At 40.1% G+C, this 23,031-nt stretch overlaps 1 protein-coding gene across 1 annotated transcript in view; it reads right to left on the bottom strand.

The window, feature by feature from the left end:
• ADGRG4 (adhesion G protein-coupled receptor G4) overlaps positions 1-23,031 on the bottom strand; it is a 187,172-nt gene that overhangs the window by 73,161 nt on the left and 90,980 nt on the right. Inside the window, exons 16-23 of the mRNA XM_003802663.2 lie at positions 22,735-22,838; positions 20,617-20,738; positions 18,450-18,718; positions 15,014-15,092; positions 12,435-12,715; positions 5,695-5,796; positions 4,573-4,740; positions 1,996-2,057 (exon numbers count right to left, since the gene is read on the bottom strand). Coding sequence (XP_003802711.2) covers positions 1,996-2,057; positions 4,573-4,740; positions 5,695-5,796; positions 12,435-12,715; positions 15,014-15,092; positions 18,450-18,718; positions 20,617-20,738; positions 22,735-22,838 — 1,187 coding nt within the window. The remainder of the gene's footprint in view (positions 1-1,995; positions 2,058-4,572; positions 4,741-5,694; positions 5,797-12,434; positions 12,716-15,013; positions 15,093-18,449; positions 18,719-20,616; positions 20,739-22,734; positions 22,839-23,031) is intronic.

Here is a 23,031-nt window from a genome sequence, read left to right as displayed (position 1 = left end):
TGGGCATTTTAACAACCCAAATGATACGCCAAATCAAACCATTTGCAGAATACATACCTTTGTAACTTGACTAATTATGATCAAGCCTTGTCCTTAAACCTATTTTTGAACGAAGATGACTTAATGTTGTCAGTTCAAAGACATGTAACATTCAAGGTGCTTTGGTTATCATTTATGCTAGTCCCTTCACACACACACCCCCTCCCTTATAAAACAAGTCCACATGAAGCCATGTGGGGAATAATGGATGTGGGATTTCCTTAGGAGAAAATTTCATAGGCTAGAGGATTGACTCTGGTGGCAGATATTCAAAAGCCTACCTGTTTCAGGGCCTACCTATGTTTTTATATTATGTGGGATGATATAGAGAACAAGTGGAGCCTAGGAACTCTATACTAGTGACCAGCTCTAGTGCTCCAGTCTGTTTGGTAGCCAACATTAAATTTTCCTTAAAGAATCCAATGTGGCACTTTTAATGGAGTAGACATGGTAGATGGGACCATGAGAAGATGAATGACAAAATGGTGGGGGGTTAGAGAGAGAGAGAGGAAAGATGTATTGTGTTTCACTGTGCTGGGACATTTTCAGCCCTCATCTCATTTAAGCCTCCCTTCAATTCTATGATGAATGTACAGTTATTATTACTTCCTGAGGTCACACATCTAGGTTAATCCCACCCCTATTGTCTCCACAGCCCACACTCCACCATACATATACTAAAAGGTAATGGGGAACTCGATTTATGGTATTGAAACCAAGGAGTTTTTCTTTCTCATTGGAAGGATCTGCTTATCTTTATTTATTTAAGTATTTATTTATTTATTGCTCAAAGAGGTAATATATTCTCTCAGTACAAAATTCAAAAGATACAAACACGTATGGGGTAAGGTAAATCTTCTTTCCCCCCTTGCCCTCAGACTCTCAGTTTTTCCACATGAACACAGTCACTCATACCCATTGCTTATGAATCCTTCCAGAATGTTCATCTCTACTTATTTCTACCTGAGGTCAAATGAGAGCAGCACACCGAGCTAGAAGCTATGCTTAACCACAGAAGACAAAGCTAGCAAAATTCATCTTCATTAGTCACTCTGTCACCTTTGGGTAACTCTTCTCATCTCTATCCCCCTACTGTCCTGTTCACCCTGACCTGGGTGAGAACCACCAGCTGTAGACGGTCACTGTTCTATTTCATTCCTTGGGACTCTGCTTACTGTTCCTTGAGGGGCTGTCTTGGCTGAGAAATGAATCCTCACTAAGGAATTCACGGGTGTCTGTCGATTGATGAGCAACGCTTTTCACAAAACATGTTTACATTTTAATAAGGGGCTTCAATCAAAAGTGCGACTTGAATAATGGGAACTTCAGATGCTTTGTCAGGGCAGACCAACAGGGCAGAGGCTTTTTTCCAAACGGTACGACCTTGTGGCTCTTCCTATCTGCTTCCTCTGTGGGCGTCAGGCCAACTGGGTATCTTGAAACTTTGGCCATCTGAAATTCTTCGGCTCCCAAGACAGGGCAGTAAGGACTTTGGTCTTGATTTTTTTTTTCCTTTGGGGATGTATACACTTAAGAGTTTTTGAAATAAAATCTCCAATGCTGTAGATCCAGGGTGGACATACAGTTTGTGTGCAGTTTAAAATAGTTTAACATAGTAAATCACACATGATCTTTATGCCCACCCTGTATTTCTCCCTTCATATATCATAACTATATGCTCACTTAGCCAAAAAGAAAAAAAAAAAGAAAAAAGAAACAACTACAACAATGAATAGGAGAATTATTTTGACTTTAATATTTATTAAATGTTCTCTTACTTTGCCCTTTCCAAAATAATATTCAGAATATAAGATTAGAGCACATTGCTTCCCAAATTCAGCATTTTTCCCAATCTGGGCATGGAGAGAGGTAAGAATCTCCGCTGAGATTTATTGAAAAAAAACTTTGTTTGTGAATGGAATGCATATTGATTTCCACGGGTGATATTCTTCTTGCATAATTAGGCCCCATTTCACAACTCAAGGGAGAGAAGTAGTACGGATCTTCATTGAGGTCATCTGCATTAGAGGGATAAAGAACATTTTCATCTGTGACGTCAGGAACTTTGCACGTAGTAGCAGCATAAGAAAATTGTATCAAATGAAGGAATAAATAAAGAAATTAGAAAGGAGAGAAGGTTGTGGGGTGAATTAATTCATTCCAACAGCATTTTTTTTTCAATTTCTGGCCAGGGCTGGGTTTGAACCCGCCACCTCCAGCATATGGGGCCGGCGCCCTTCCCTTTTGAGCCACAGGCACCACCCTCCAATAGCATTTTTTAGGCCCTGCGTATGTTCTTCTTGAATTGTGAACAACAGGCAGTGTTACTGAGTTTAACCTGGAGGGGGGGAATATTCATGACCAAACCTTAAAGAGAAAAAAACACAATGGAAACACACATATCTATATCATCTATGGATTTAATATTCTGACCCTGAATGCTTGACTATTTCTCAAGCTCGAGAGCGCCTGGTGGCGCAGAGGGCATGATTTTTCACCCTGTGCTAACGGAATTGAACTTCTGGCTACCACAAGTATGATAGTAGAATCCAGATTTCAGTTTTAAAACCTATGGCTGGGGCCGGGTGCAGTGGCTCATGCCTGTAATCCCAGCACTCTGGGAGGCTGAGACTGGTGGATTGCCTGAGCTCACCAGTTTGAGAGCAGCCTGAGCAAGAGCAAGATCCCATCTCTAAAAATTGCCGGGCGTTGTGGCAGGTGCCTGTAGTCCCAGCTACTCAGGAGGCTGAAGCAAGAGAATCACTTGAGCCCAAGAATTTGAGGTTGCTGTGAGCTATGATGCCACAGCACTCTACCGAGGGTGACAAAGTGAGACTCTGTCTCAAAAAAATAAAATAAAAATACAAAAATAAAACCTATGGCTGATCTTCCCACCCCATTGGGTGAGTTACTGTCATGACTGGCAAACACTTTGATGCCACCTCTCCAGATCTATTGCGTGGTACCACAGTATTAAAATACTTGACATGGTATTTCCTACTATTCCTTGGAGCAAAATAGGTACACATTTTGGCTGTGTGTTTTTAATGAAACAATATCCCCTGGAAATAGCAGGACAGCCACTAACAAAGTTTTCTGCAAAATGATATTTCCCAATTAACTCCAACTATTATTGACTAAGGAGCTTCCATAACCCATGCCTTACGCCCTGCTTCCACATGACCTCCTGAACATATCTGTAGGTTAATTAGCTAGAATCTGATAGATGCTTGTGGGCAGGGAAAGTTTTTTTCATATGCACTATTACCTTTTCTGTACCAAGAGAAAGACTTTATAATCAACCAGCCTAAATCAACCAGTATTTTCCTAAACTGGAAAATACTCACAGTCCTGAAGTTGATAGACACTTCAGAGAGTCTCCATTCTAGCCCTCTCATATTAAATGTAGAGCTAGTGTAGCTCCAAGTAGGAAAGTGATGTGCCCAAGGTCACAGAGTTAGTGACAGATCTGGGACTTCAGCCAAAGCCTTCCAAATCCAAGTTTAGTGGGGTTTTTTGTTGTTGTTGTTTGGTTGGTTTTGGTTTTTTTAGACCTCAGAAATAGAACTGATTTGGGGAGACAACATAATGAAGAAAATATAAGCGGATAAGGCACTCCCACCAGCAGCACCAGGAAGGTGGGAGAATGACTACAGCCAGACGACTAAAGGTGGTCTGTGGGGGGTGGGGGGGGACTGAAGTCTACTTTGGTCTTTTAGAAAGTGGTCTCCCAAAGACCATTGCACCTTCGTCTAACCAGGTGCACAGAATGCAGTGTCATCATAACATCAAATTGAAATTCTCAAGTTTTTCCTCATTTTTCCTTTCTCTTTATTTTAAGCCCATAGACCAATCCTTTTCCTACGCTTTCTCTCCGAACACCCCATCCCCACCTCCACATCTGTCTCTATCTATGGAAGAAGGTGAACCTGTAAGAGTATTCTTGGTAGGGTGCAGTAGCCCTGATGAGAGCCAAAAGACCTGAGTTCTGGCCCCAGTTCTACTGCAGATGGGCTGCGTGACTAACCATAAGACATTTCCCTTTTCCATGATTAAGGTTCTCTAAAACAAGAAGAATGAACTAAATAATACCTAAGGTTCTTTCTGGTTTCAATGATCTGTGACAATTGTTTTTAATTACCCATGATTTTTTTTTAACCTCCAGTCTCTCTCTTCTCTATTAGTTTAATCCATCAGATTTGCACATACTAAGTTCCCCAAGGCTGGAAACATCCTACACATGCTCTTTGCATACTTTCTCAGCCAGGAATGAGCCCTGGTATATCTAAGTGCATGCACATTGAGTTTTGAGGAGGAATGTCTCACATTAAGTCAAGACCTCTGGGATTAAAAGGCAGACAATGGACACTATTCAGGTGATGGGCACACTATCACACTACATTACAAAAGCTCTCCATGTAACAAAAACACTTGTGCTCTCTTAATATTTTGAAATAAAATAAAAAATTTGTACTCTCTTAGTATTTTGAAATAAAATAAAATAAATGTAGACAACAGAGGCATTTTTCTCACCATGTGGGAAGCTTATTTCTGAAGGAATGCCTTGTGCAGAGCCTAAAGATTTGAAAGTGGAACTTGTTGCAGTTGACTTGAGGGATGGTGTCAACAGTTTGTGCTCAAAGGTCTTCTTTAGTCCTTCCTGTTTATACCCAATATTTATCCCACACCAGCTGCTCCCATCTGAAATGACACCAGGAAAAGTTAAAACTATAAAACTCATCAAATTCTATACATAAAAAAGGTGAATTTTATGTTATATAAATGATACTTCAACCATCCTGTTCAAAAAAAATATACAGCTGAATGCACGTGGTGTACACTCTGGGTACCTTAAGGAGCCAATTTTTCTATGAAGTTGTGAGAAGTCTGTACTGTAATGTGTGGTGTAGGAAGAGCCATTTCACTTACCAAGGATGTATGCTTTCCCTAGAGCAAAAGAACCAGCGAGTTTCTGACATGCCTGGCATAAATGCGGGGACCTCAGGGTTCCTCATAGAATCTTACAGTTCAAGTGCTGCCTTCCCCAAAGGAAGTTAACTGGGCTTTGCATTGAGACAGAGAGAAGCTGCCTGAATTGAATGGAAGATCCTTGTGATTCAGAGAACATTAGTCGCCTATGCTGGAGACATTCTCAAGGGAAGGACCAATGTTAAGAGCCAGCATTGTTCCACTCTGTCTCCTACTTTGCAGGAAAACCATCAGTCCACCTGAGCAGCCCGCTGTCCGGGTGGCTTAGGAATGCTGACAAGGTCTCTCCATCTTTACCACAACTCCTTGCTTCCCACATCCACGTAACCTGGCTATTGAGCAAAAGCTGCTGTGACCTAGTGCTCGGAGCATGGTTGGCACTCAATCAATGTTCTTTCAATTGAATTGAGACTGAGATGACAGCAAGGACAAGCAATCCAGGGAATCTGGGCCAGAGCAAAAACGTCTCTTGGTTAAAATATGGCCCAAGTCATGTTCTTCACTTGACTTCATTCATCTCAGCTCAAATGCACAAATCATTTTCATGACATGGAAACAGCATCTATTTGAAGCTGATGCAATATGAATTCAAGTTAGGAGACAAGCTAATCTGATCTGTTCCATAAAATATGTACAATTTAAACCTTCCCCAAGCTGGCATCTTACCAGAAGAGTTATCCAGTCGCAACCACCCACAGCAGAGGTGTATCTGCCACTGCTCCCGCACACTCTTCTTCATCACACAGTGAAACACAAAGATGAGGAACCCTAAGCCGGGAGAAGAAGGTCAGTCTTTTTCAGCTTTCTTCACCAGCTGCCACTAGTGCCCATGCTCAGGCCTACTCCTGTCACCATAGATACTACTTTTGAGGAACCCCTGGACCATTACTGCCTTTCTTTCTTTTTTTTTTTCCTTTTTAAATTTAATCTTTAATTAAAATCATAACTGTATACATTTGTGGGGTATAACATGATGATTTGATATACAATGTGGAATGCCTAAATCAAACTGATTAACATAACCATTACCTCACTGACTTATTTTTTGCAGTAAGACAGCTGCAATTTACTCCTAGTTATTTTGAAATATGCCCTTGCATTGTGCACATTAGGTGAGATCCCAACAAATGCCCTCCCTCCTCCCACCAAGTCCTCCCCTCTTCTACTCTCCCCTCCTCATTGCTAGACTATATTTGTGTTTTATCATTCATATGAGTGTGTAAGTGTTTATATATTTGTTTCATAATAGTATTGAATACTTTGGATACTTTTTTCCCTATTCTTGAGATACTTTACTAAGAAGAACGTGTTCCAACTCCATCCAGGTAAACATAAAGGATGTAAAGTCCTCTTTTGTGGCCGAATAGTATTCCATGGTATACATAGACCACAATTTGTTAATCCATTCATGGGTCAGTGGGCATTTGGGTTGCTTCCATAATTTGGCAATTATGAATTGGGCTGCAGTAAATATTCTGGTGCAAATGTCTTTGTAGTAAAATGATTTTTGTTCTTCTGGGTAGATACCTAGTAATGGGATTGCAGGATCAAATAAAAGGTCAACTTTTAGTTCTTTGAAGATTCTCCATACTTCTTTCCATAAAGGTTGTATTAGTTTGCAATACCACCAGCAGTGTAGAAGTGGTCCCTTTTCTTCACATCCATGCCGCCATCTGCAGTTTGGGGACTTTATGATGTGGGCTGATCTTACTAGAGTTAGGTGATATCTCACAGTGGTCTTGATTTGCATTGCTCTGATGATTAAAGACAATGAGCATTTTTTCATGTGTTTTTTGGCCATTCGTCTGTCATCTTCAGAGAAGTTTCTGGCGTTATTTGTTCTTTTTTTATTGATTAATTTGAGTTCTCTATAGATTCTAGTTATCAGACCTTTGTTGGAATCACTGTATAAAAGATTTAAACTTAAGACATGAAACTATAAAAATTCTAGAAGAGAGTACAGGGAAAACACTTGAAGATATTGGCCTGGGAAAATATTTTATGAGGAAGACTCCCCAGCAATTGCAGCAACAGTAAAAAATAAATTACTGGGATTTGATCAAGCTAAAAAACTTCTGCACAGCTAAGGGCATTACAACTAAAGCAAACGGACAGCCTTCAGAATGGGAGAAGATTTTTGCATTACTGCCATCTTAGCTCATCCTTCCAACCTCTCTACCAAAAGCAGTGATAGCAAAAAGGTCTGTATCTAGACTTCATGTCAACCACTGTCTTGACCCTGAGTTGCTGTCCATGTTAGAGCTTGAAAGATAAGGCTTGCTATGGTGGCCACCTCTGAGATGGCTCTCAGTGCCATATTGGCATTCATACTTGTGAAGTCTCCTTCCACATTGTACCAATAGAATATGGCGGAAGTGATGGTATTCCACTTCCAAGATTAGGTTAGAAAACACATTGGGTTCTCTCTCTCTCTCCTACTCCCTCTCTCCCATCCCTCTCCTCATTAACTCTGAAGGAAGCCATGTATTTTGTCTTGAGAACATCCTGCTGTGGAATTGAGGCTTCCAGTCCATAGCCATGTGAGTGAGCCTTCCTGGAAGAAGATACTCCACTCAAATTTTCAGATGACTGCAGCCTTGGCTGATAGCTTGACTGTAACTTTATGAGAGTCTCTTGAGCCAGAAACACCAAGCTAAGCTGTTCCAGAATTCCTGACCCTCAGAAACTTTGTGAGATACTATATGTTCATTGTTTTAAGCTGCTGAAATTTGGGGTAATTTGTTATGCAGCAATAAATATCTAAAACACATGCTCTCTGGAATGCTGATATCATGTGGAAACCGTGTATTTGGTGCACTCAGTTTCCACTGCCCGCCCTGATTTTGTCATGTAAGTGAGAGGTAGGGGCTGAAGTTATCTATCACCAATGCCAGCCACTTCTTATACCCACCCCCTAAAATATCTCTTTGGGACATAAAAGTGTGACTTAAGATGATCCCAATTGCATATTTCTCGTGCAATGTGATTTCCTAAAGTTGGAGGATGGAATTGGCAGAAAATAACTTCTGTCAATAGCCTGACTTTTATTTATGGTCCATACCAAAAGTTGTTATCCACAAACCTTTCCTAGATCCCTGAAACTGAAACTCATCTTTCCCACTTTTAAACTCCCATAACATTTTGTTTCTTATATCATTTGCTATATTTATCTGTATTATTCTCAATTTGTTGCCTATCTCTCCATTTAGCTGTTGAGTCTCTGAGGGTTGAGGTGTGTTTCTTTTGTATATATATATCAATTTTCTCTTTGCCTCAAGTACCAAGTGTGGAGGCTCAATAGGTGTTTGTTGATTTGAACTCCAAGGCACTTGGTACACAAACTCTCACAAACTTAACAATGCCTGCTCAAGCCTCAAAATATTTATTTTGGCCCAAGCACAATTTAGAAACCCTTATTCTCTATTCCGGGTTCAGTTTGGCTCCACATTGGCTGGTTATCCTGAAGGTAAATGATTGGGAGCAAAGAGGTCTTGACTCATTGCCGGCTGAGCACAAGTGAGTAGTGAGTGCCCCCAAAGCTAATTTCAAAAAACAACATTTAGTGGAAGTAAGGAATCTTGATTAAGGTGAGTGAGAGTCTCTCTCACCTTGTTTGTCCATATATCCCACCACCACTATGTTCAGTTTGGTAAGCTTTGGATTTTTTTGTTTGTTTGTTTGAGACAGAGTCTTACTTTGTCACCCTTGGTAGAGTGCCATGGCATCACAGTTCACAGCAACCTCAAACTCTTGGGCTCAAGGGATCCTCTTGCCTCAGGTTTTCATTTTGAGTAGAGACAGGGGTCTCACTCTTGCTCAGGCTGGTCTCAAACTCCTGAGCTCAAGTGATCTATCCTCCCAGAGTGCTAGGATTACAGGTGTGAGCCACTGTGCCTGGCCGTTAAGCTTTGTTTTAAGAGGATGATGACAAACAAAAATATTTTAGAATGGAGTAGACAAGAGAGTGATGAACTTGAGGAAAAGCCAGAAGAGCTCGGGTATTGTATCTGGATTAGCAAAACCTTGGGAGTGGAAAATACAGAGTGAGCAGAGATGATAGCTATAGCCACAGATCCCAAAGAACTGTCATGAAAAGGCCAAGTTAGGCTTGTTCTCTGTGGTTGCTGGAGAGAACTCAGAGTCCGAGAAGTCTGGTAAATTTGACCTAGGTCCCAGAGCCAATACTGAGCTGACAGCATCAGGACTGAAGACAAGCAGTCTGGCTCCAGAGCTCAAGGTCTTAACCCCTGTACTATGCTAGCCTTGGGTAAGGAAGAGTGGTATAAGAATCAGAGTTGATTAGAGGTTAAATGCTCTGCTTTACAGAATGGTGGCTCTCAGTCCCAGTAAAGTTCCAGGTGGAGGCAAGAGACTTCCTATCACTCAATGGGAAGTTGGATTGGGAAGATCTTAGCTCCCTGGCCCCAGCCCTGAGACTCTCTGATTCCAGGTGGGAGGCAGCAATCTGCAGGCTAAAAGGAGTGGCATGTCTCACTAACTCTCCCGAGGGCTTTATCTCCATTTGTAACCAAACAACTGTGGTGACTAATTCAGCAGCATTCACTGTTTTTCTGAGCAGCAGCCACCTGGAAGGTGGTGCAGCAGCCTGAGGAGAATAAACCCTAGTCTCAGAGCAGATAAAACTCCTCCAGCTTCAGCATGAACAAGGGGTGACAGTGACATCAAGCACCTATTACTGCTCTGATTTCCTGCATGGAGTTTAGTTAGTTCTCAGACTTAAAGGTTATTCTGTGAATTCCAATGAGCTGCCTGCCAGCTCTCCCTCTCTGCCTGACAGCCTTCCATTTTCTTTCCAATAACAGATTGATCTGCTTACTCACTAGAAGAACACAGGCATGAGGGAAGATGTCAGGTTTTTGTCACCTGCATTTTTATGTGTGCAGTCCTCCTTCATAAATAGTTCATCATGAGCATAATTTTTTCCCCAAATGACCACAAGCTACTCCTGCTCAGCCAGCATGGCCTGTTGCCATGGGTCCTTGCAATGGCTAGTTTGTCCACTTGTTCCATTGCATTTTTGTTTTGAGGTTAGCTGGGTCACGAGTGTGTGTGTATAACTTGACTTTGAAGCTCAGAGCTCTGAAAACACCCTCAGTATAAGATGGCACATCCTATCTTCATGCAGGATGAGGACTACGTGGTGCTTGATTGACATGAGGCATAGATAACAGACGGAGACAGCTTGGCTCTGCTGATGCTGGATCTATGGGGCTCTGATTTTAGTCTTTAAGAAATACCCAATTAAATTCTGCATCTACCCATGGTGCTCCCTGCTCGCATCCTACTTTTCCCTTCCACCCCAGGAATGGAGCACTTGCTATTTTGAAAACACTCCTGCCTTTCCTCCTTTTTAAGCTTGAAACTGCTTTGCTTTTCTTGTTCTTTAGTCAGCTTTCCTTTAATCCCTTTTTCCATAGAGTGAGCACCTTTAATCCCCCTTTCCATAGAGTGAGCATATTTCTCCTCTGAATCAGTGAGCCAAAGAGAAGCCTGGAGTTATCACCGAGGAGGAAGTCTGCACAAGTGCCTTGTTCCTAATTCATTTCTGTAGACATTCTACACCGAGGTTCCTTAGTTTTTGAAGTTAGAGCATCATGGGAGAGTGTTGAGGTAGCCTAGCTCAATGTGGGTCAGGCAGTTCTGTCTGGAGGAAAAGTGCAGAACCATCACCAGAGACTCAGTCAGCATTCTAGGAACAATGAAATGCCAGTAGCCTGAAAGGGACCCAAGTGAAAGTGGTGTGGAGAATTTCTATAAATTCCACCTTACAACCAGAGGCAATGAAAATGGCATTTATAGGAGAAACAACACATTTTGTGACTTTTGATCTTCCAGTTAGAATATGGCTGTATATTGGGTGGTACCTGTGGCTCAAAAAAGTAGGGCGCTGGCCCCATATGCCGGAGGTGGCGGGTTCAAACCTAGCCCTGGCCAAGGGGGGGGGGGAGAATATGGCTGTATAAGGGTGGCAGAATCTGGTGGGACAGAAAGTTCCTGTTGATCCGCATCATTCCTCTAAAATGAGATATTTTAAAGTTATAAGATGTAAGGGCGGAAACTATGCCTTGTGTTAGATTGCCTCCCTAGCCTCCTGCAGCATTTTGCAAGTGCCTGGCCTAGAACAACTGCATACCAATTTATACTTCCCAAGGTTCCTCAAGGGTTAACAACCACTTCAACAAAGAGTTTTGAAGTTTACATTTAAATGCATTTCAATTTTTTTTCCATCAGAGGTTTTACCATGCTAATGTATATTATGCTATTCTATGAATGGGGGAATGTAGTTTGTCACATTTCCCTAACTTTTTTGACCATAGAACTCTTTCCTTGTTGGACCATCTCATAGGACCACAAGTGGACTGCACTTTGGAGAAAAGGATTTATTGAATGAAAAAAAAAAAAATACTGGAGAGTAAGAAGGAATTTCTAAACTCAATGAATGTCACATTGACTCCCAGCCTGCCCCAGTCATCCAAATGGACTGCCCAAACTTGTGGATAAAAGTCTGGAATGGCATTTGAGATTCTCACAAAATCATTCTTCATGTGTCTTCCCTTCAGTATATTTCAATTGTCAAAATCAGGTTAAAATGAACATCAGCAATTACTTAGAGGTATATTAGCCAGATCCCTCGCCTTTACTTCCTGTATCTTCTTTGTCTACCATTTAATCACTTCATTGATCGTTTGTTCCTTTCACTAGCGTATAGGAAGAAGATTAAAGAGCTATAGAGCCCTTAGCTTAAGATCATCTAAGTCAACCAGCTGTGGTGACTTTTTAAAGGTCAATTTGTAGCAAAACCAAGACCAAAACCTCATCCTGTTGCCCTGACCCATAGCCCTTTGCTCTTACCCTTCATTCCTATATGATACTACAAAAAATTAGCCTGATCCCTTCTCAAAATATTAAGATGTTTGATACAGATATAGTCTATGAATTCACACTTTTAATGTTTCTACTGCGCAATTAATTGCTAGGTTCCACTGGATTGTGCATTTCCAAATGTCAACACCAACGTGAATGAGTACATCTCCAAGCACAATATAATGGTGCAATAAATACTGTAAGAAATATTGCCTATCAATAGACATTGATATAGACATTTCCAACTAGCTAAAGTGTTTGATATAGACATTTCCATCTACCTAAAGTTGGGTTAGCCATTTGGGCTTCTCCCTCTTTCTCCGAGTAAGAAAGAGTAGGCATTTGATGAAGTTCAATATGTAGCTAATGTTTCAAATGGCTGCCTGTCCACTCAATGAGAGCAGAGGCCTCTTGGAGGATTTTCTCCTCCTTTCAGTCTTGGACAGGTGAGATTATTTTCCAAAGCACTAAAAGCTTGGAGGAGCTCTAGCTAGTCACCGAAAAGACAAAGAAGAAGTTACCTTGCAAAGTGTTAAAAATAGCAAAAAGGTACAAGAAAAAGATCCTCACAGGTCCCCAGGCAAAAAAGGCAAACCCCCATGTGAGGCCAAGCAGGAACGTCAGGCTTGTTGTGCCTTTGAGGTCACGCAGGATCATCTTCCACCACGTCCTCTGGCTGTGGGATTTCATGGAATTCACTTGAGCAAGAACAGTGCAAAACATGGAGAAATTCAGGAGAAAGATGAGGCAAAAATAAGCCACCACAGAGATGTAAAAGATAGAATCATCTTTAATCCAACAACTGTGATAAATAAAGAAAAGAAGACTCTTGTGAGTTAGGGTAAGGTAAAGTCCTATTTCTTAAAGGCTGAATATCATCGAGTATTTTTATTTCACCTAAGGACACCCAGACCTAGAGAAATGAACTGACTTGACAGAGTTCACTCATGCCCACTGGAGGCAGAGCTGGGACAAGAATTTCACACTCCTGAGCCCCAGTTCAGGGTGCTTTCCAATACCAAGTCAGAGATCCTGGAGGCTATTTCTGCCCTATGTATGCAGAAACCTCTCAGTCCAATTCCCTAGGAAACCATTCTCTTCCTCAATAGCAAAAAAAAAAAAAAAAAAAAAAAAACATATTATGCACTTCCCCCCCCAAAGTAAGTCTCCCCCCCTTACTGTACACCTGAGCTTTTATTTGCAGAATGAATTCTGCTTTGCATGATAAATATCACAGTAAAAGGACAAGCACAATGAATGGCTATTCTGAATGCTATATCAAACAATGATGAGATTATCAGAGTTAATGAAAATGCAACAAAAAGAGGACAGCTCTAGTTGTACTGCTGTAAAATATGATGTATTTGGACTATAAAAGGCAACAGTGGCCAGTGAATTGATTAACAGCTGTCCAATGTGTATTAAAGAAAAAAATATGTAGCGGTTCATATGAACAAATACTTCATTTAATAACATTTCCAATTACTGACGGCATTGCTTCTGATTTTTTAACACAGACAAGCTTGACTAATTTCAGCGCGTGTCAATTTAGCTGAGACTTCTTTGCGAAAACCAGGAAAATCCCTTTTGGTTATATTGTTCACGTTGGTGTGGATACTTGTGTGTGTGTGTGTGTGTGTGTTGAAATAAGATATTTAATTTCCCTAATAGAGTCTACGTCTAAGGATTCACTGAGTATCATCTTCAGTCTCAAAGGAGGCTCTAAAAACTGTTAAGATGAGGCAGTGCTCTGTTTGGATAGAGAATCACCTTCAAGGTATATCGTTAAGTGAATAGAGCGAGGCCTCAAATGGTTTGTATCTACCATTCGGGTAACAGAACATAACAGCGTACACAAACGTCACTGTTGGTAATAAATTGTGTAGATGGGGGTTGGGGGTGAACTTTCCTTTCCGTTTTCTACCCTGTTGTACATTTGGATTTTGTTCCATGGGACGAATTACCTCTTCAATATATAATTAAAAATAAAACCCCTATTAGAGCACTCTGCCTCTTCCTAACCAATTCACATATGAAAAGGCTCTTTGGGGAGAAAGTGGAGTTGATTTTACTCTGCTTTTGCCTTTGCTTTTAATCTTTGAAGAAGAATCACCATTAGATAGATAGACACTGGGGACCTTTTAAGTCATAGAACAGGCAAAGAGGGAGGATGGAGGGGGAGCAGAGAAGGAAAGGAAGAGAAAAGAGAGACAGAGAAAAGATAATAAGGAATTTTAATTAGAAAACATGTGCTGCAAAGGCCAATATACTTCTGACACTCTGGAAACTGTCATCTCAATATAAAAGAGCAGGAAGTCCCGGGAGCAGGACCTCCTACATTTGATTCCAGTTCAGTGGGAGAGGAAATCTGTAGTGGAAGAGAATTGGAGACGCAGTGATAAAGAGAATGCAACGATCAGAAGTGTAAAATGAGATTGTGCTGCCTAAAGGTCCACAGGGTAACTAAGCATCTACACGCCTATAAAAGAAGGTTCTGGAGAGGTGGAATGATGTGAATTGCTACTCTTTTGTGACTGTGCTTCAAAGAACCAAAGAGATGTGCTTATACATCAAATGGATTAAAAAAAGAAAGGAAAAGAAACAGGAGACCACAAAGCCCAGCCAGCTTACAAAGGAAAACTGTGCTGTGTTCTTCAGGGAAGAACTTTGTTGTTGAAAGGTAGAAAATGTTTTCCAACTCATCTCAGTATTTTCTTGTAGTGGCCACTGACTCTTTTCAATGATCTGCGAGCTTTGTAAACATAATAGCTGCCAGTTACATAGCACTTACATGGAATAGACGACACGCTGAGCACTGTATATACCTGATGTCACTTCTATTTGCACAGGACATTGAGGGCAAACGTTATTATCCCCACTTTTCAGAGGAGGTAATGGAACTTAGAGGTAAGCTGACTTGCCGTTACCTTGTAGAAAGCTCAGGCATCTGTTATATGAGTGTGGCTTTGACTGTGTTTAAGGCAAAAAGGTTTAGGCTGAGTTTTCCCTAAAGCCAGTGGCAAAACCAAGTCCCAGGCCAGGAACACCTCACCGTATCCTGCTGAACCACAGCCCCACCACCAGAGAGGCTGGTACTTACAATGGAGTTGTCGGGTTCATAGTTCCATACAGATCTTTTTTCACACTGACTATAATTGCCACCACGATCGCTGGCATTCCTAGAGTGGAAAAAGCAAGCCACAGATATTTCATTAGGCAGTGGCAGGGGTGGGGATTTTGATCAATGACTGTGAGCACTGGTACTTAAGACACTGTTTAAATGAGCCACAGATGTGCCGGCATCAAAATACCATGTTTGCAAAATGTTTGTGAATTCTTCCAAGTTAAACATTTCTAGGAGTTCTCCAATCTGCTAAACTGAACAGCATGCCAATGGCCCCAATACAACGCCCACTGGTTATTAAAAATAGCTCAAGTGCCAAAAAAATCAACTTGGCAATAGAAGTATCTCATTCATTGGAATGCAAGTTCCCATGAAGCATTTCTTCTCAGATGAGGGGCTGCCAATTTCCCTCCCTTTCAATACTGCCCCTTCGGTCAGGTCATCTTTTTGTCTAGGTCACCTTGGGAGAAGGGCACAGGCAATCAGCTGCAGCCTTCAGGGCTTGTTTGACAGGGAAGCTGTTTCTACACTCGTTACTAGTTTGACATTTTGACTAGATCGACCAGTTAACAACTAGTCGATTCAGTCAGACTATAATAAAGCAATCAGTTCAGTCAAAATGGTCAAACGTGAGGAGCGTATAGACACAGGGTTTAAAAATCCAATTTCATGTACATTTGCAAAACTTAAGAGATTTCTTTATTTCTAGAATTGTATTTCTCCTAAACAAAGAGCATGCACCTACACACCTTAGAGGCTTTGTAACATACTTTCCAATGTTCTTCTAAACCCCAGCCTGCCAAGCACCTTGAAAAATCCTCCAGTGTCTTATTCTGTGATAAATGGGGCAATTCCTTCAAGTCTGCATAGCCCACACCTACAACAGTGCCTTGAAAGATACAGATATTTTTGCAAAGTATCCCCTGGGAGCCAGGAGGGCAGGATGAGGGATGAAGAGAGGTCTTATACTTAGGATAGAAGTTGTGTTTACACTTTTAAATTAAAAAAAAAAAAATGTATCCCTACTGGCCAGGCGAATTAGCTCATGCCTGTAATCCTAGCACTTTGAAGGGAGGGGATTGCTTGAGTTCAGGAGTTCGAGACCAGCCTGAGCAAAAGCATGACTCTGTCTCTACTAAAAATAGAAGAACTAGCTGGGTATTGTAATTAGTGCCTATAGTTCCAGCTACTGGAGAGGCTGAGACAGGAGGATGGCTTCAGCCCAGGAGTTGAGCTTGCTGTGAGTTATGATGCTACAGCACTCTAGCCTAGGTAACAGAGTGAGACTTTGTCTCAAAAAAAAAAAATTATCCCTATCCCTACTGGTGGTTTATTATTTTTAATAAATTGACAAATCTACTGCCTTAGACAGGGATTTAAATAAAGGAATAAACCTTTTCAACAGGTTGCTTTGACATCAGGAAGGCAGAGCTTCAAACATAAACAGATGTTAATATTTATTTTCCTTACAGTTGACTGCATTTGTCTAGTATTTAAATGATCCAAAACTCCCTGTAGCTGAACGGCTCAGAGGGGGCTCCCTGGTGACCCACACGTATCCACACACTCCACACAGCCAAAGGCTTATCTAAATTTTGGCAGAGTGCCCTGAGGTCTTCCACAAATGCAGGAAGAGACGCTATCTCCTACTCCTGTGCCTATCTCCTCTGGGAGACTGTCATGAAACAGTATCTCCTTACCTCCCAGGATTCTTTGGAGATATGGGACTTTGTACCCTGCCCCCCTCTGAACAGAAAACAGCATAGCTTTCCTTTAGAACCAGCTCCCCAGCAACACAGAACGCCACAACTTGGGTGGTAGTTATCTGTTCTCTTTGTTTTGGTGTCATTCTTTTCAACATGTGGGATGAGAACTTGGGACCTGGCACATTCCGCTACTCTTCCTTTTGCTGTCTATGTAAGTAATGAACAGAATCTAAGACTGGTTCATTGTATCTTGTCAGAACTTGGCCTTGGCTTGTGTGTGTACCTCAAGGTTATTTTGCTTCCAAGTATCAAGCTTTAGCCTTTCCCGCCTCCCCCTACACCCCAGGAACTGTGTGCAGAGTAAGAAGATGAAAGAGACAAGAAGCCAGGCTGGAAGAAGGAACTGAGAGGGCAGCTGAGAATGAGCGATGATGAGGGAGAAGGAAAGCCAGGATGGAGTAATATTTACAACCCTTTCACAATTAGCCATGTGTGGGTTATCTGCCTTTTGGATTATTAGTGAAGCCTCTTCCATCACATTTTTCATTCCTCTAGTTAAATCAAGATGAGGGATGCCAGGCACAAAGGGGAGTGTATTGACTGCTTTTGGCTCTGTTTCTGATGGATTCCAAAGTGTACTAAAACAAATTTTTAGATTATGCTCTGTTTAGTATTTGCTTGTCTCTGCTCCCGACATTAGCGTCGATAATAACACTGTGTATCCTGTGAAAGCATGTAGTATGCTAATGAAGTCATTTAAAGGATGAGTAGTTAATTAGGAAGCTATTGTCTTCAAAAAGGCAGCAAAGGATACAATTCATTCCTATGTAGCCTATGTATTCTACTTAATGTACATACATCTCCTATGCATTTAACACATTTAACACAAACCCCAAATTTGTTTACAGTAGACAAGGTGGGAGGGAAAAGAAGCTGAGCTGACTATGCCAGAGCTACAGGAAAGCAAACCCATAAAACGGCAACGATACTCGGTATTTTCTATCCTGAGTACCATTCCTGGCTTCTTCCAAGGGCACCAGGAACAATCACAGTCATGATGTGTGATGAGAATCAGGTCCTGGCTGACCCAGCATCCTTTCACCCATTTCTACTCTATTCCCCATTCCTTAAACAATATAGCAAGAGCATGGAGGTTACAAGTCCAAACAATGGAGATACAGTCCCTGGTTCAAATCCCAGCCCTGCTACTTACTAGCTGTGTGAGTTCTGGCAAATTACCTAATCTTTCTGTACCTCGGTGTCCTCATCTATTAAATGAGAATGAGGGAACCTATCCTCATTGTTCTCATATTTTATACCTTCCCAGTATCCCATAGAGATACCGAGAAGATCAAATGAGTATATAAAGCACAGGTAAGCATTACCTAAGTGTTAGCTGTTACACTAGTATTTGGGGTGATTGGAACTTCTGGGATTAAATCTGACAGGTTTACTACTGTAGATCCGACATTACAAGTACTTAATACATGTTTGTCTCCCAACTACCACCATAAAGGTTAAAAGTTGACTTTGTAGAGCAATATAGGTGGGAGATGTACACTCAGACACCAGTCAGGTGATGCTGAATTTTTTACCCATGACATTAACAGAATCAGTTCCCAAGCAATCTGTGGAATGGAGCTAGACTTAAAAAGACACAGAGACTTAAAACAGAGATATCAAAGAGAGTGGTAGATATAACTTACCCCAACCGACTAGGCAAAACTTAAGGATATAATTTGGGACGTATATGTTGAAGACTTTAACTAGAGCAAAATACATGTGGACTGCCTCCAGGCCCATCCACGTCAAAGAAACGAGCAGGAAGTAATGAAGCGCCACTGCGGCTGTGATACAAAGTCCCACTTTCTGAAATGATGACAACCAGGAATTGACCAGAAATACCAGGTTTAGCATCAGCAGCGCTGTGCACAAGTTGATCAGGATTTTGGAAGGATAATCTTTTCGAAGTTTGCTAAAAGGAAAACATGATGTTCAGTTAGGTAGTGTCCCTTTTTTTAATTATTACCACATCTTACTTGTATAATAACTGAAAGAATAAAAGAACTACCTATTAAAGTTAAATTACTCACCTTGCTTACTGTACATGTTCTGATTTTAGAGCCCCTATCCTTCTTCCAGGTAGAGTAAAAATATCCTAAATATAGTGGCCTTCTCTATTAATAGCCTTTCTCAATGAGGCAGTCTCCCTTTCTTCTTTTTCTCTTTTAGAAAGAAGGAAGGAAGGAGTTTCCTGAATACTACCATTCCATCATCACTGCTTCAGCAGACTAGAGCTACATATTGCCAAACAGCAGGATGACGATGGAAACCATTCCAAGTTACTTGGATATTTCCAAAGATACCAGTGTTGGGTATCATGGAAACATAGCCTTAAATGTTATCGAGCTGTCACAATTTTGCTTTGCAGAAAAATGACCCAGTATTTTCCAAAATTAAAAAAAACCATGTATTTTCCCCGTTATTTCTTTTACACTTACATTAAATTGATTTGAATTTTGCAATATTCATTTTGTGCAAACGTGTTTTCTTTTTAACCGAGGTAAATTGTAAAGTGCACAAATCCTAAGAATGCAACTCCAGGAGTCTTTACATATGTGTACACCGATGGAACTTCCACCCAGATCAACAGGTAGAATATTTTGAACACCCCAAAAGCCTCCTTCATGCTTCTGCCATTCAAAAGCCCCCAACCAGCGGTAACCAACATTCTCAGTTCTATGCTTAGAGATTTAGTTTTGCCTGCAGTGGGAACCTTATGTAAATGGAACCATACATGTGTCCAGTATCCTTTCTTATTTTTCTGGTTTCTTTTGCCCAAACTTATGTCTATGAGATATATCTATTATGTTGTATTACATGGAAGTAATTAACTCCTTTTCACTGCTGTGGATGTAGCTGTCCATTTTATGAATATATCCCAATTTATTCATCCAGTCAACTCTTACTGTACATTGTTTGGATTTGTTCACAATTTGGAGCCACTATGACTTAAACCATTATAAACATTCTTGTATATGTATATATCTTCCAGAAGACATACATACTCTTTTCTCCTGAGTACATACCAAAGAATGAAGTTTCTAGGTCAGTGGAATAACATATATTTATCTTCAGTAGGTACTGCCAATTACTACAGTTTTCCTACAGTTTCCTAAAGTGTCTGCACCATTTTACAGTCCCACCAGAAATATATAAGAGTTCTAGTTGTTCCATATCATTGTTCACACTTGCTATTATCAGTATTTTTAATTTTAGTCATTCTGGTGAGTGCATAGAAGTGTGGAATTATGGTTTCAGTGACCATTTCTCGGATGATTACTCATGTTGGGTAACTTGTCTTATGGCTTAGGCATGGATATCTTCTTTTGTGAGATGCCTCTTCAGTCTTTTGCTCATTTTCAAATTTTATTGTCTCTCTTTTGGATGTTTATTTGTAGGGGTTCTTTACATAGGTTTATGTACAAGTTCATATATTCTACATACAAGTTCTTTATCAGATATACGCACTGCAAATATGGAAACCCAATCTATAGTTTGCCTTTTCACTTTAGTCATGTCTTTTAATTAAAGAAATTCTTAAGAATGTCTACTTTATCAATTTTTCTTTATGGTTAGTGTTTTCACATCTGATAGAGAAATATTTTATCTCAACCCTCTTCCTTTTTTAAAAATCCAATTAAAATATTTCCTTTTTAGAGAGGCCTTGGTTGTTTTTAGCCTGTCCACTTCAATAGTCTAATGGATCTGACCTCTTCATGTGATTTGTTCATGAAATTAACAAGATTATAATGACAGCAGTATCCATTAAACCAAATTAAACTTACTCAGAGCAAGGCTGTACCAACTTACTGAAAAGCTATGTATGTCACCATTGCAATTCCCAGGAAAATGGAGGATATTCCACATCCAGTGTAGGTTATAAGCACTAATATCTGTTCATTCACTGCATCCACTGCAGACCTGGACAAATCCTAGGGAATACAGTATATTGTATTTTATACATTTACCAAAGTGAGTTCATGGTAATATGCTTCCAGTGCTCACTAACAAGAGGTTCCCAAGATACGTAACATCTGTGCTATAGACGTTTTAACCAGGTTGTGTGAATGGATATATATAGGACCATACATTGTTGAGTACGCCTAGTGTCACTTACTGTGTACAGGGCACAGACAGCCGTCAACAGCGTTGGAAGAACATTTAGTCCTTAGTTGCATTGTCATTAACATGTTCCACACTTAAAAATATAACCAAGCTAATAGATGTGAATTTGGGTTGCAAAGTGAATCATTACCCCAGCTAACATCCCAAAACACTCCAGAGAACATCAAACAAAAATATCCCTCTTACTTAGCCCTTAAGTGATTTTCAGAAAATTAAGAGACAAAATGAACCTGAGAGATCACATAGTCCAATAGATTTTTTTTTTTTAACTTTCAGGTTAATGTGAGGATACAAACAATGTTTGCATTCGTCAGGTAGAGTCCCTCTTGGAGATGTGTCCCTCACCCAAGAGCCAGTAATTACTTGAGAACCATAAGAGACATGAAATTACATGCAAAACCATTTGAATATATGTGTACTGGTCTGGGAAGAAGGCCTATAGCTTTTATCAGGTGGTTATAGTTTCATGACTCATAAGAAGTAAAGAAGGATTGGTCTACTCTGGTAGTTCTCAACCGGGAGTGATTTTGTCCCTCTCTCAGGGACATTTGGCAGTATCCGAAGACATTTTTGGTTGTTACAACTATGGAAGGTGCTACTGGCATCTAGTGGGGAGAGTCCAGGGATGCTGCTAAACATCTTACAATGAACTGAACAGCCTCCACAACAAAGAATTATTGTTCAGAAAGGCAACAATGCCAAGTTTGAGAAACCCTGGTCTACTTCAGTCATTCATATTTCAGGGGAAAAATCTAAGATCTGAGCAAGTGAAACAACATGACCAAGGTCATACAGCTAGTTGCTGACTACTGAAACATGAACTCTGGTGTTTTGACTCCTACCATAATGTTCTAGCCAATTCAATAGGAGCTAAAAACAATTCCTAAAATTCAACAAGTATCAATTGAGTACTTCTTATTTGTTGGATAGATATGGTTTTGTTTTAAAAAGAAAGAAATATAAAGAGAGTCTCAGTCCTCAAAGAGCTTACAATTAGTTGGAGAATCAACTCACATACAACACATTAAGATAACAGTATACAGTAAAGTAACCTAAGAGAACTAAGAAAGTATTCTTGGGCAAAAAAAGGGACACATTTGACAGTTATTTGGAAGGAAAACTCAGTGAATCCTTATGGTCATCCGTAAATTTAAAAATTTTAACAATCAGAATATTTAACCCCAAATTCCACTTCTGTCGACCTACAGGAATAATTTTACTAGTATTTGAAGACAAATGAGTAAGAATGTATATTGCGGCAATGTTCATCATTTATAAAACCAACAATAGCTAAAATGTCCACCTATCAGGTATTGGTTAAATTCGTGTTAAATCCACATAGTAGCCTACTATAAATGTATTTTTAAACATTGAAGTAGGCAGATACATACTTGCCTGAAAGTTGTCCAATATATATTTTGAGTGAAAGAAAATAAAGTGGTAAAAAAGAATGAAAAATTTCATCCCATTTTTATAAAAGAAAAACACATATTGGCATACACACAGAAAAAGAATCTACACAAATATACATATCAGACTGTTAAAGGTGCTCATTTCTTGAGAGATAGATTACAGGGACCTTTTCTGTAAGTTGAAATTTGAAGAGCAGGCCTTCATTGTTATCAGGAGAAAAATAAATATTTCTCTCAATCTGTACTATTTTGGATAAATAAAGTGTACTGTGGGAGCTCTTTCTCACTTGCATACCATTTTTCCATAACTTGGTTCACACATATATGACTGGTTCATAATTTAATAAAAGTTATCAAAATTCTATTGAGGAGTGATTAAGAGACAACTCACCATTAACACTCCAAAATGGGTGAGGTGGTCACACTGACAGATTGTGTGATTTATATTTGTTTCCTTTACTTTACAACCTGATGAATTCCATCCACCTAGCCCATCTGCAGGAGACAGAAGGAAATTTCAAAGCAATTTTCTTTGTCTCAGAAATGTTTAACTTTTTATTTATATGCACCATCCAAACATGTGTTACAGTTAGCATTGTTTACTAAGACAACAAGATAGAGATATAATTGATCACTGAAATTAAGTCTAATAAGCTAAACTGGCTTTGGGGGGACTTGGTAAATAGCA

This window comes from Otolemur garnettii, unplaced genomic scaffold, assembly GCF_000181295.1.
Source record: "Otolemur garnettii isolate 467f Iridium unplaced genomic scaffold, OtoGar3 scaffold00252, whole genome shotgun sequence".
Classification (NCBI taxonomy): Eukaryota; Metazoa; Chordata; class Mammalia; order Primates; family Galagidae; genus Otolemur; species Otolemur garnettii.
This window is presented reverse-complemented; position numbering and strand designations above follow the sequence as displayed.